The sequence below is a fragment of the Nelumbo lutea genome, chromosome 1 (genome assembly GCF_056320005.1).
Source record: "Nelumbo lutea isolate HS-2025 chromosome 1, American lotus-T2T, whole genome shotgun sequence".
NCBI lineage: Eukaryota > Viridiplantae > Streptophyta > Magnoliopsida > Proteales > Nelumbonaceae > Nelumbo > Nelumbo lutea.
Genome location: NC_142684.1, coordinates 25,290,019 through 25,302,218, shown reverse-complemented (window position 1 = coordinate 25,302,218; position 12,200 = coordinate 25,290,019). Strand labels below are relative to the sequence as shown.

Below are 12,200 nucleotides of genomic sequence, written 5' to 3'. Positions count from 1 at the left end.
TCTACTTTGGCTTTTGTCCCTGCCTTCAAATCAATCTAATGATCCGGTATCACCATTGGAGTCATGCTCATTACTCAAGTCTAGTTCCTACCTCAAGTGAAGGTTAGAAAATCTTGGATGAATGCCCTCTCTATTGTAATGGAACTGTAACAAAAGAAATGGGTGTTTTGATTTTGCAAAGGAAAAGAAAATATGAAGACCAATGAACATTTTTTTAAGGAGAGAATTTAATGTTCTAATGGAATCGTAAAAGACCAATGAGTGTTTTAATGGAAATGTAATGGATAGAATTAAAGTGAATGCAACGAATAAGGTGTAAAAGGTGGTGGGAAAAGAGAATTTTTTTTTTTTTTTGGGTGGGGGTGGGGTTGGGGAGATTGCAGTCTATGGGATTAAGTGTAAGTTGTAATAGGAGTGGAAATAATTATGACTCCTTTTAATATTTCTTGTTTTTTAAAGGCTCCATGTGCATTGTATGAGAATGGAGAGGAGTACATGTGAAGCGAGGCCTATGGTTAGAGGACCCTTGGCCTCAACACATTCCTCTTTCTGTTTTATATATGGCAATAGAAGAATTTGATTTTGTGAAATGTTGTTGGATTTCATGATTTACGTAAGAAATGTTTAGTTTTTTGTTTTCTTCTTTTATATATTCATGTCAAACTTTATATCTTTTTTGAGCTCTAAATACATTATGAATCATGATATTATTTGAAGATTGTTAATGAGGTTTTTTTATTTTTTTTATTTTGACTTATTATTATTTTTTTCATTACCATAAACCAAAAATAAGTTATATAACTTGGCCCCCGAGGGAAAATTTATGACTCCACCACTGCACATATAGGAGACCATGCTTGTAAGAAGAAGCAATCTATTGCAAACTGAAGGGGCTAAAAGGGCTCTTGGTAGAGCAAAAGGGACATGAATTAAAGTAGTATAAGAAATGAATTAAGAACACATAATTTAACAATAAACATATGGAACTATACAAAATGGAATGGCCAAACAAGATTCATGTAGTCAACCTCATATAGTTGGGACAAGGCTTAAATGATAATGTCTTTCATTGAATTTGAGTTTAAGTAGTAAGAAATGATTTAGTCTTTAGGCTCAATTTGGAAAGGGTGCAAATACGTACAAAGCCTTGTATTTAATTTATATTGTTAAACCTGTATTTGCATTGTATATATTTGTATTTGCATTCCTTCAAACTGGGCCTTAGGTGTTATTTATGCTATATTGAGTTATGGTAACACTAGATCTGCACTCTCATTGTGTTGCATTTTTTAGCAATGTTTTTTTTTTACGCATTTCTATGTTTTATTTGGTACTAGCAAGGACTCGTGTGATGCATGTGATTTGTTAAATCAAACATAAACAATAGAAACATGTAAGAGCAAATAATTGTTTTGCATAATAATTAATAACCATTTATATATTATATACTACTTTTAATAATTTTTTTATAATAAAAAAATAATAATAATTAATTTTAGATAGGGTTGTTTATCAAACTTAGGGATGGCAAATTCCCCATAGGATCCCTGCTAATATATATGTATATATACATATACGTTTATGTATGTATATGTACACATACGTTTATATGTTAATATTTTTAAAAAATATGGTTGAATATGTTTGAATATTTTCTAATAGGATTGTAAGTTTTAATTTTATTTAAAAAAATAAAATTAAAAACATAATGGTTGACATTATAAAGAATCATGGGGAGTGGGGATCCCTGTGGAGACGGGGACAGGGATAACTTTGTTCCATTGGCATGGATGGGGATTTTCACAGGGACAGGGATGGGGAGAGGATCCTCATCCCTGCCCCACCCTATTGCCATTCCTAATAAAAACTAATGAAATTGACCAACCTGTTTTCTAGTATTTCCAATCGGCTTTGGTTCAATAATTTCCCAACCCGACTGGTTGGATCAATTTTTCTTTGGCCATTTGTAAATTGAATAAAATCGAATGACCCGACCATAGATATATATTAATATTTTATATTTTAAATATATCTTTAATACTAGAAAGTGAGAAATTTTCAATATTTGTTAGGCTAAAATATTTTATATCATAAATTTAATTTTTAAGGTTAAATCTTTTGAACTGATCAACCAAATCGAAAATTGACCCAAACCGATATTACCTGAGTGACCAACTCCCCAACCTGACCAACTCGATTTGGTTGGCCAAACAATAGTTTAATCTCCAATACTTATTAAAAATTTATAGCGAAAATACAATAAATTAAATTTAAAAATCTAAATAACAATAGTTTAAACTCTAATAGTCTTTGAAAAATTTCTATTAAATAACAAAACAAAAATAGATTAATACATAATTATTGAAAATATATTTATCACAAAAAATAATAAATTATTATTGAAATACAATAAATGTTGTTTTAGTATATATAGATTAAGTTTTTAGAATTATTATTAATAAACAATAATTTTTTGAAAGTTATTTTTTTTGAATTATTAATTGGTTTAAATGAAATAAATTATTTACAATCTTATTTATTTATTGAAATAATAATCCATAAAATTATAGTACTATTAATACATATATATTTTTTATTTTAACTATTTAAAATCTAGTTATGTTAAATATTTCATTATTTAAAATATTTGGTTATTTAACTAAATATTTAAAATCTTATTATATTTGTTGTATTTGAAAGTTGTTCAGTAACTATTTAAGATATATTATTAATTTATTTAAAATATTAATTTTAATATTTTGTTATTTGAGATATTTAGTTATTGAAATATTTAAATAATATTTCATTTTTAATGTTAGATTCTATTATTTGAATAACATTTAGATTGAATAATCCAAAAAAAATCATAATTTATATTATTTGTACATAATTTCGTGATGAATTTTGTAAAAATATATAATTATTAATAATATGAATATTATTAAATAAATTATAATTATTTTTCATCTTTTCAATAAATATTTTAAAATTATTATATAATTTTTTAGAATATGTAAATAATTCTTAATTTTTTAATTGAAACGTTCTTTAGATAGATATAGATAAAAAGTCGGAGAGAAGATAAATAAGAATTAAAGATAATTTAGGAGAGAAACTCTCTACTAAATTAGAGATAACTTAGGAGAAAGTTGGGAATAGTGGGGGAGGTTGTTTATGAGAAATTTTAGGATATTAGATTATTTAGGTTATGGGAATGTATGTGTAGTGTGGAGAGGGGGGGGGGGAGAGAGAGAGAGAGAGAGAGAGAGAGAGAGAGAGAGAGAGAGATTAGAAAGATTTTTTTAGGAAAAGTAGAATTTATAGCTAATTGGTAGTTTAAAAAATGACAGATTGAAAATTAAAAAGATAAAAAATAGGAATAAAAAATTAAAAAATTTATTGAGTTAAGCTTGTGAAGTCTGAACAACCGGATTGGAAAATGATAAAATTGATTTTCTTTTTCTTACCGGTTTTCATATCAATATCCATAGTATCTGATTGATCCAATTAGTGAGTTTTAGAGTCCACTGATTCTTGATTCCTAATTGGATCCATTAGTCTTATCTTTTGGGCTGTGTTTGGTTTGAAAGAAAAGATGGGGAAAAGTTGTTTAGGTTATAGGTTTCGCTATCTTTCCCTTTCTCTTGGTTACCTTTTCTTTTAAACCAAACACAGCAATACGAACCTTTAGATACAGAGATAGTGGCGTCCTATCTAATCTTTCATGGAGGGACTACGGTATTAAGTTACAACCGGAAACATGAGAACATCGACGGAGAGAAAGGCAAGATTAGTCTCAGACAATCTTCGTAACTGTTCTTAATGTTCCACATCTGTCTTCTCCATTCCCTAACACTCTCAATCTCTCTCCGTTACGCCGTGGGATAACAGTCTTATCATGCGCACTTGATCCTTGTATTGCTATTATATTCAAATGGCGAACTTGAAATCTGATTCTCCCGTCTGTCGTCGAATCGTCCTTGCCTTTTTGGATTTCCTCAAATCAGGTTCGTTCTCTTGCATCATCAACTAATCCATACTTTTTTCCATGTTTCACTTTCTCTGTTGCTTTGATGAATTAATCACTGTATTTGTCCTTCTTTGCTTCTGTTTGTTAAATTTTCAGTTTTTAATACAAGTGGTGCTATGCTGGCTTGTGAATTTGGAGATTTTTTTTTTTTGTGCGACTGATATTGCTTGAGTTTTATTATCTTTTTAGGTTCTAGGCGTCAGCTTGTACAATGCGTTTAGAAAAAAAAAGGTTTTCTTTTCTGGATAGAATTGATTATAGGGGGTAGTTGACTGTCCTTAGCTCTTTACTTGGCTTCTGATAGTGATATAGTTTCTATTGGGAAAGCTTATATATATATATATATTGTTTTCTTAATTTAATTGGGTTGGCTTAGAAGGATCAAGTGCATAATATCATAATATTTAAATTTTCAAATAACATTTATAATGATATAACTGAGCAAGAGTGTGATGCAATCAAGAAAAATGTCCAAAAAACGAATGTGGCAGAAAAGAAATGCCTATGCTGTTATGGATGAGTAGAAAAACTAGAAAGGATTGGATCAGAAATGAAGTCATTTGACGGAACCTAGGACTAGCTCCAGTGGGTGATACAGTGAGAGAAAATAGACTAAGATGGCTTGTTCACATTGCATAGAAGACCACCTACAACACCTGTAAGAAGAAGTGACTTATTACAAGTTGGGTCTTTGAAGGAGCTGTAGCAGTGGAAGGGTACTATTGTTTTGGGTCTTTGGTTGCACTTGTTATGTCCACATTCACATTTCTAAGAGACATAAGTTTAAACCCAAGATTCAGAAGTGTATCTTTCTTGATTGTGCCTTCACGCAAAAAGGGTACTATTGTTTTGATCCCATTAGTGGCACTCGGTTTGTTTCCATGGATGCCACTTTGCAAAGTTAGTTCCTTTTTTATAATCGTCCTTTTGAGGGGGAGAGATCTCTTGAGTTGTTTTCTTCATCTCTTTGGTTGCCAACTCCAGTTGAGTCTTATGTTGAGCCCTCAACAGTTACCCTCATTCCCATGGAGGGATCCTCTCCTTTGAGGTCTTCCATTCCTGCTCCTCCCCTTCCTCCTACCAGTCTTCTAGTTTTCCCCACTCATCCTATTCTCCAAATGTGGTACAACGGAAAAGGTGAAGGCAAACACAGGTTGATCCCACACCTCTAGTTGAATCTTAGGCGCCTTCCATTATTACTAAAGAGAGGACATGTCCATCATCTCTTCCACTAGCACCTTCGCTTCTAGGCCTTGACCTACCCATTGCTTTGAGAAAAGGTAGAGAAAATGTACAAGTCATTGTATTTCCAAACAGTTTTCCTACTGTTTGTTGTCCCCATCCTATTATGCCTTTCTAGCCTCTATTTCCTCTCAACCCATTCCAAAGTCCATTTCAGAAGCCTTCCACACCAGAATGGAGGGATGCTATGAGAATTGAAATGGAAGCCCTTCATAAAACAATACCTGGGATATTGTTGACTTGCCAAGTGGGAAGGAACCTGTTGGGTTCTAGTGAATTTTCACTATCAAGTACCATGCATATGGATCAATTGAGAGGTATAAGGCTTGTCTTGTTGCTAAGATATATCCAGGTATATGTGATAGATTACATTGAGACATTTTCTTCAGTTGCTAAAATGACTTCGGTGAGAGTTCTTTTATCCTTAGTAGCGAGTTATGATTGGCCTTTGTATCAGTTTGATGTTAAGAATGCATTTCTGAATGGTGATTCCACTGAAGAGGTATATATGTCCCTTCCTCCTATTATATATGGCAAGGAAATGCAATGTAAGGTGTACAGATTGAAGAAATCACTTTATGGCCTGAAATCGGTGTTTTAAAAGCGCAAGGGCTAATTTGTGCATGAGGCACAAGGCACAAGGTGAGTTGCACGCCTTTTTAAGAAAGTCACAAAATTACAAAAAAAGCTAATAAATAAAAAAAAAGTCAGAAAATTCCAAAAAATTAAAAAAAAATGCAAAATATTTAAAAATATTAAACATAATGTTAATAAAAATATAAACTTAAGTTTTAAAATAAATTATTTAAAAAACCTATTATCTAAAATTAAAATACATAAACATAACATGTAAAGTGTATTCAAATGAAAATTTAAAAATAAAAGCAAACATATAAAGCATTTTCAAGCATGTAAAACCCACAATCTCTTTTTTTCCTTAATTGCATTGCTTCAAGTAGTTAATATGATGTAAAACATATTGCATTTTTGATTCTATGAGTCGCCTTTGTAGCACACCCCTCGAGGCAAGCCCGAACAAGTCTATGTTAGGGTCTGAAATTATTATTCTCACATAGAAAATAATGGTTTTACAACTTCCATTGCCTTTTAAGAAGATATTTTATTGCAATGAATGAACGAACAACATAAGCAAATAGCCATTAGACTAAAAAAAAAGCAAAAAGCAAAAAGCGCAAAATTTTAAAAAGGCACACGCTTGGGCTGAGGCGCAATGCGCATCAGGCGCGCGCCTAGGACCCGGGCGAGGCGCATATGTGCCTAGGCGTGCCTCAGGCGCACCTTTTAAATCACTTCCTGAAACAATCTCCACGGGCTTGGTTTGATAGGTTTAGGGCTGTTCTTGTTTAGTTCGGCTACACTCAGACTCAATTAGGTCATACCCTCTTTGTTAAGAGAAGAAGCTCCCTGGTGACACTCCTTATTGTTTATGTAGATGATATTGCGGTTACTGGTAATGATACAAAATAAGCTAGTGCTCTCAAGAAGTTTCTCAGTTTTAAATTTGAGATCAAGGACTTAGGGGAGTTGTGGTATTTTCTTGGCATTGAGGTTGCTAGGTCCAAGGAAGGTATCTTTATTTCTTAGTGTAAGTATGTGCTTGATCTTCTTATTGAGACTAGAAAGCTTGGTGCTAAACTTCCCTCTACCCCTATTGATGTGAATCATAAACTCTCAACTAATGATGGAGAACTTTTAGCTGACAAGAGAGTGTTTTAGAGATTATTGGGGAAACTTCTTTATTTATGTATGACTCGTCTAGACATCTCATATGCTGTGAGTGTCATTAGCCATTCATGCATTCTTCTAGAGACAAACATATGGCTATTGCAGAAAGGGTGTTATGCTATCTTAAGGGAACTCTCGTGAAGGGTATATTGTTTGCCAAACATGGCCACATGAAGGTAGAAGCATATACAAATGTTGATTGGGCAGGTAATGTGGATGATAAGAGATCCGCATTAGGCTATTGTGCTATGGTAGCTGGAAATATGGTTTTCTGGAGAAGTAAAAAGCAGTCAGTGGTTGCTAGATCTTTAACCGAGGTAGAGTATAGGGCCATGGCCCATGGGGTTTCTGTGTTGTTATGGCTTAGACCTCTCCTTGATGAGATGGGTGTTTCATGTGACGAACCACTGAGTTATATTGTGATAACCAGGCTGCTATTAACATTGTTCACAACTTGGTTCAGCATGATAGAACTAAGCACATTGAGGTAGACAGACACTTTATACCGGAGATGGGTTCAGCATGATAGAACTAAGCACATTGAGTTAGAAGATTTTCTAACTAAGAGAGTTCCAAAGGCAAAGCTTTAACATTATGTAAGCAAGCTGGGCATGATTGACATCTATGCTCAGCTTGAGGGGGAGTGTAGTGAAAATGGGCTGGATGAGCCTTAGTGGTTTCTTATTTCTCTTAAGTAGTGTTTAAGTTTATGTTTGTTGGTTATGAGCCTTTTTTGTTCTCTTTAATTATTTCTTTAGTTCTGGGTGCCTCATTAAGGGCATCTAGATAATTGTATTAAAAGGTGATCAAGAGGGCTAGAGAGAAGAGATCAAACTCTTCTTTTCTCTCTTCCCTTCTCTTCTTCTTCCACAACCTATTGCTGAAATCTCTTTCTTTTTCTTCCTCTTCCTCTCTTTTTCTTTCTTGCATTTTCTGAATTACTATAGGTGTATTTGTCAACTTTCCCAATGTACAAGCTCTCATTGTACATGGGCTGGTGTATTTGGTTTAGGCTAATGTATTTGGTTTTCTTTCTTATGCATTATAAACGGGAAGCAATGTCTAAAGGTGGACTGTGCAATGGTGATTACAATACAACTGTCTTCTTTTCTTTCTTTCTAGCCTCATCATTTATATCACTCAGGGGGTATGCTTCATTCTTGTTTGTTCACTTCAGAAGAATATGCACAAGACGATAAATAGATTGGTGTCTGAACTGTTGCAGAATGAGACTGTATGGATTATGAAATGGTTGGAAGATCCACATTAAGCCAACAAGTGCTTAGATAATAGATTCTAGTGAGGGCGATATGATCTAAGAGAAATTCTAGGATTTTGAAAACAAATAAATCTCCTGTAGAGATGGTTCTTGGAAGGATGGTTGGGCTAATCCTGTTAGGGCTGTTCACGGGTCGGGTTGGGTCGGTTTACTGTGGTTTTTCCAACCGACCCGACCTGGTCGGGTTACCTGACATAGAAATCGAAACCGACCCAATGTTAAGCAAAACCGACCTGGTCGGTTTGAGTTGGGTTGGGTCGGTTTGGGTCGGTTTCGGTTCTAAGTTCATCCCTGTGATAAAATCTTGGCTAATTTTAAAAACAGTCATAAATTGAACATCATTTCAGCCATCTCCTATGATAAAATTTAAATGAAAAGTTAATCACAAAAGTTGTTTATTAATCACTATTCACTAATCCAAAGTTTCTTGCAATCATTCAAAAACCAGGTGCCTAATGGGCTTTGGAACTTCATGTTTGAACTAGGAACCAAGTCGGTTCGGTTCGGGTTGGTTTCGGTTTTCTTGTGTGAAAACCAAAACGACCCGAATCATCGGTTTAGGAAATTGCACAACCCGAAACTGACCTGTGCTGATGAAAACCCGACCGACTCGGGTTGGGTCGGTCCAGATTGGTCGGTTTGGTCGGGTTGGGCCTTCTTATGAACAGCCCTAAATCCTGTCATGTCTTGATGTTAGCAAAGAGTATTGAGGTGTTCACACCCAAGATTATTTTTCTGCTAACACTTCATACATGTCATACTAGGTGTATATCCTCTGTTTTTGAGTTGTAGATTGCTCCTATAATATATTATCTTGTTGTATAAGGGCTTTATGTACCCATCAATGTTGTCAGACTTGGACTGGATCAGATGGTTGGAACTGGTAAACTTTTTGGTTTTTAGAGTTCCTGTTTTCTGTTTTCTCAAAAACTGTGTGGCCTGCTGCAGACCAGGATGAAATGTTGATAACTGCCTGGGTTTTAACAACCCAACAGGTTTTCAATGATCCACCTGGGTCATTGCATTATCATAAGCTATAAAATGATACTGAGGAGGCTTGAACCTACGGTCTACTATTTACATATAATACCAATCACCATTAAGCTTTGACACCATTTATGTTTGTTTCCATTTGTCTAAGATCTAATGATTGAATATGTATATTTGCTGTTAGAACTAATAAAAAATGACTTGTGAGACTTGAACCTGCATTACTTGTATGGAAACAAGAAGAATTCCAAGCAGATCACAACTAATACACTTATGAAAATATGTATGATATGCTGTATATTTAAATAGATGACGTCATTGGTCAGTGGATCTACCCGGTGGTTGGACCATTGGACCTGACTCGGTGTGAGTGGCCATTTTGGTTTTTAAATATTCCAAGCCTGAAAACATTGGCATCCACAGGTCATTTTTTGATTAATGAACTGAATTATCTTACCATTTCAAACAAAAATATATATATATATATATATATATATATATATATATATATATATATATATATATATATATATATATATATTTGCCCACCTTTTTTGTTATCTTGAAATATCTAATATTATATTTGATCTTTGTTGGCATTTCAAAGCCATACTGGTTATGTAATCAATGGGTTACTTCAATCAACCAAATATAGCTAGTTACGTTTCTGTATGTGTGTATAGACCAAAAGGAATCAATGGAGTTCTTTTGAGTACTAAATTGTTTGATTAATTTTTTATATGTTAATCAGAAAGAGAAGGAAAAATAATTTCTTGCTAAATAATAATAGTAATTATTATTATATTCATCCAATGGTTATCCTATGTAAAAATTATTGCTGACTTTTCTGTTCAAGATGTTTTGTCAATGTATATTAGGAGGCGGTTAAGTCTTCGTAGTGTTTCATGATTTCACCCAGCCCATTTCTATACTGCTTAATGCGAAAGTTTTATTGTTTTGGTACTGGTAGGAAAAGCTTCCAAGGTTTTGTCATTCAATTCTTGTTTTGATGCTTGTTATTTCCTCTAGGACAGTTGAACCTGCTCCTGGTGTTGATCTTGAAGGTCTTGAGGTTGTTAGAGAGTGCTTGGAAGAGGCTTTTAAGCTCAATCCATCTTCCACTGATGACCAGATACAACCTGGTTTGTTGGTTAACTTATTCAATTCAATGGATGCAAATAAGCACCTTGAGTTTAAATTGGATCAGGATCATGCTGCAATTCCACTTGACACACCTAGTACATCCTCAGCTCCCAATGCAGCAGATGTACATATTCCGGAAGCATCAAAACCATTGGTCCTTTTTTCCACACCTCTTTTTTCAGTCTGCTATGACTCATATTTGTCACATTGTCTGCTATAACCTATATTCCAAATTTGTTGTATCTTTGATTGCTTTTGTTATTTTGGCATCAAGCATACTGTCTATAAATATTTCTAATGGGATTACTTATTCTAATGATATTTACCTATAAACATTTCTTTTATTTGTAGAATTTATACTGATATTTACGTACTACTGTTCAATGGGGAATTGAACCATAACTGCTTTTACTGGATAAATATTTTTTTCGAGTTGTCTTCTGATTCTACATGTGTTTGTTTTTTGATAATTAACAAAAATTTTGTTGAATGTGAACAGATTATGTACAACCATTTTGTTAGGCTGGGAAGCTCCACCTAACCCTTTGCAAATACAAAGTTTGTCTTCCCCACAAATAATACAGATTGTCCTAACCCATATTTATGAATGTTTACAAGCTGGCCTGAAACATGCTCTCCCTGCTCACCCCTTGTTTAGCAAAACCATCACCCACTGCATTAGCTGGTTTTTGCACCCATCTAGAAGAGACAAGTAATTGTCTCACCAGCCAGCTTATTTCCTTGACTTCTTGCTATACTCTCACATTTCCTTGCTATTGTCAATCAACCAATTAACTACCACCTTAGGATCCCTTTCAACTATAATATCAATCAAGCCCATCTGTCTTGCCAGTCTCAAACCATGTAAACTGCTAACAACCCAGCTCATATAGAGTTCCTACAACCAATAGCACCTGAAAAAAACCAATATCGAGCCAATTACATCTCTAAAATCCCTCCCATCCCTGGTGGGCCAGGATTTCCAAGGCTACTCCTGTTAAAATTTAATTTTATACGTTCCCAAGTTCCCTTTGTGATGGTTCCCACTGCATTTGGTACACTCTCCTTTTAGATGAAGGACTAGCTATCACACTACAACATCTAAGGATGTCATCCACTAAAAAAGGGCTTAATATCTCTAAAGTTTTTAACCAATGCACCACTTTAACTTTGATGATTTCAAACACTACTTCCAAGGGGCAGCTCTTCCCATTGAAGATCCCATCATTTTTTTTGATCAATAACAGAAATCAATTTATTAATGGACAATAAAATTACCAGAGAAGAAATCCTTATGCTTGCCTTTCTCCTCAAAAAATGGACAATAAAATTACAACAATTCGGGAAGAGGTAAAGAGGCTTAACTCTCCCGAAGAAGAAAAAAGAAAAGGAGATTACAATACAGCCCAAAACATCTGTTCCCTTTCCACCCCTTGTTTCACCAATGTATCTGCAAAAGCATTTTCAGTCCTCTTCACCCATTGAAACTGAACCTCCAACCCCCTATTTTTCCATTTAGCCTCTCTTTTCTCATTTGCATGTTTCTACGGTCCATTGTCCTTTTGTAACCAGCTTTGAGTCTCCTTCAACAATTAGTCTATGAATACTCATCTCCTTTGTCTTTCTTAAACCTTCCATTAAGGCACATATCTCAACTCTAAGAGAGTCACCATTCCCAATGGGGCCTGAAAACAAGGCAATCACCATTTCTTGTGGTGGTGATCATTCCACCCTGATGTAATCTTTTCTTTTGATGCTTAATAAAATTTT

The 12,200-nt window shown here is 34.1% G+C and overlaps 1 protein-coding gene across 15 annotated transcripts in view; it reads left to right on the top strand.

Annotated features, from left to right (window-relative positions):
* The first annotated feature begins 3,656 nt into the window (after positions 1–3,656).
* TPR8 (Tetratricopeptide repeat (TPR)-like superfamily protein) overlaps positions 3,657–12,200 on the top strand; it is a 111,624-nt gene continuing 103,080 nt past the window's right edge. For 2 of the 15 annotated variants that reach the window (XM_088964807.1, XM_088964805.1), the window contains exons 1-2: positions 3,772–4,007; positions 10,322–10,584. In XM_088964807.1, the coding sequence (XP_088820933.1) occupies positions 3,935–4,007; positions 10,322–10,584 (336 nt within the window). In that variant the 5' untranslated portion in view covers positions 3,772–3,934. Of the gene's footprint in view, positions 4,008–10,316; positions 10,585–12,200 lie in introns of all 15 variants that reach the window. The other 13 variants (XM_088964812.1, XM_088964811.1, XM_088964816.1 and 10 more) reach the window with 11 other exon arrangements.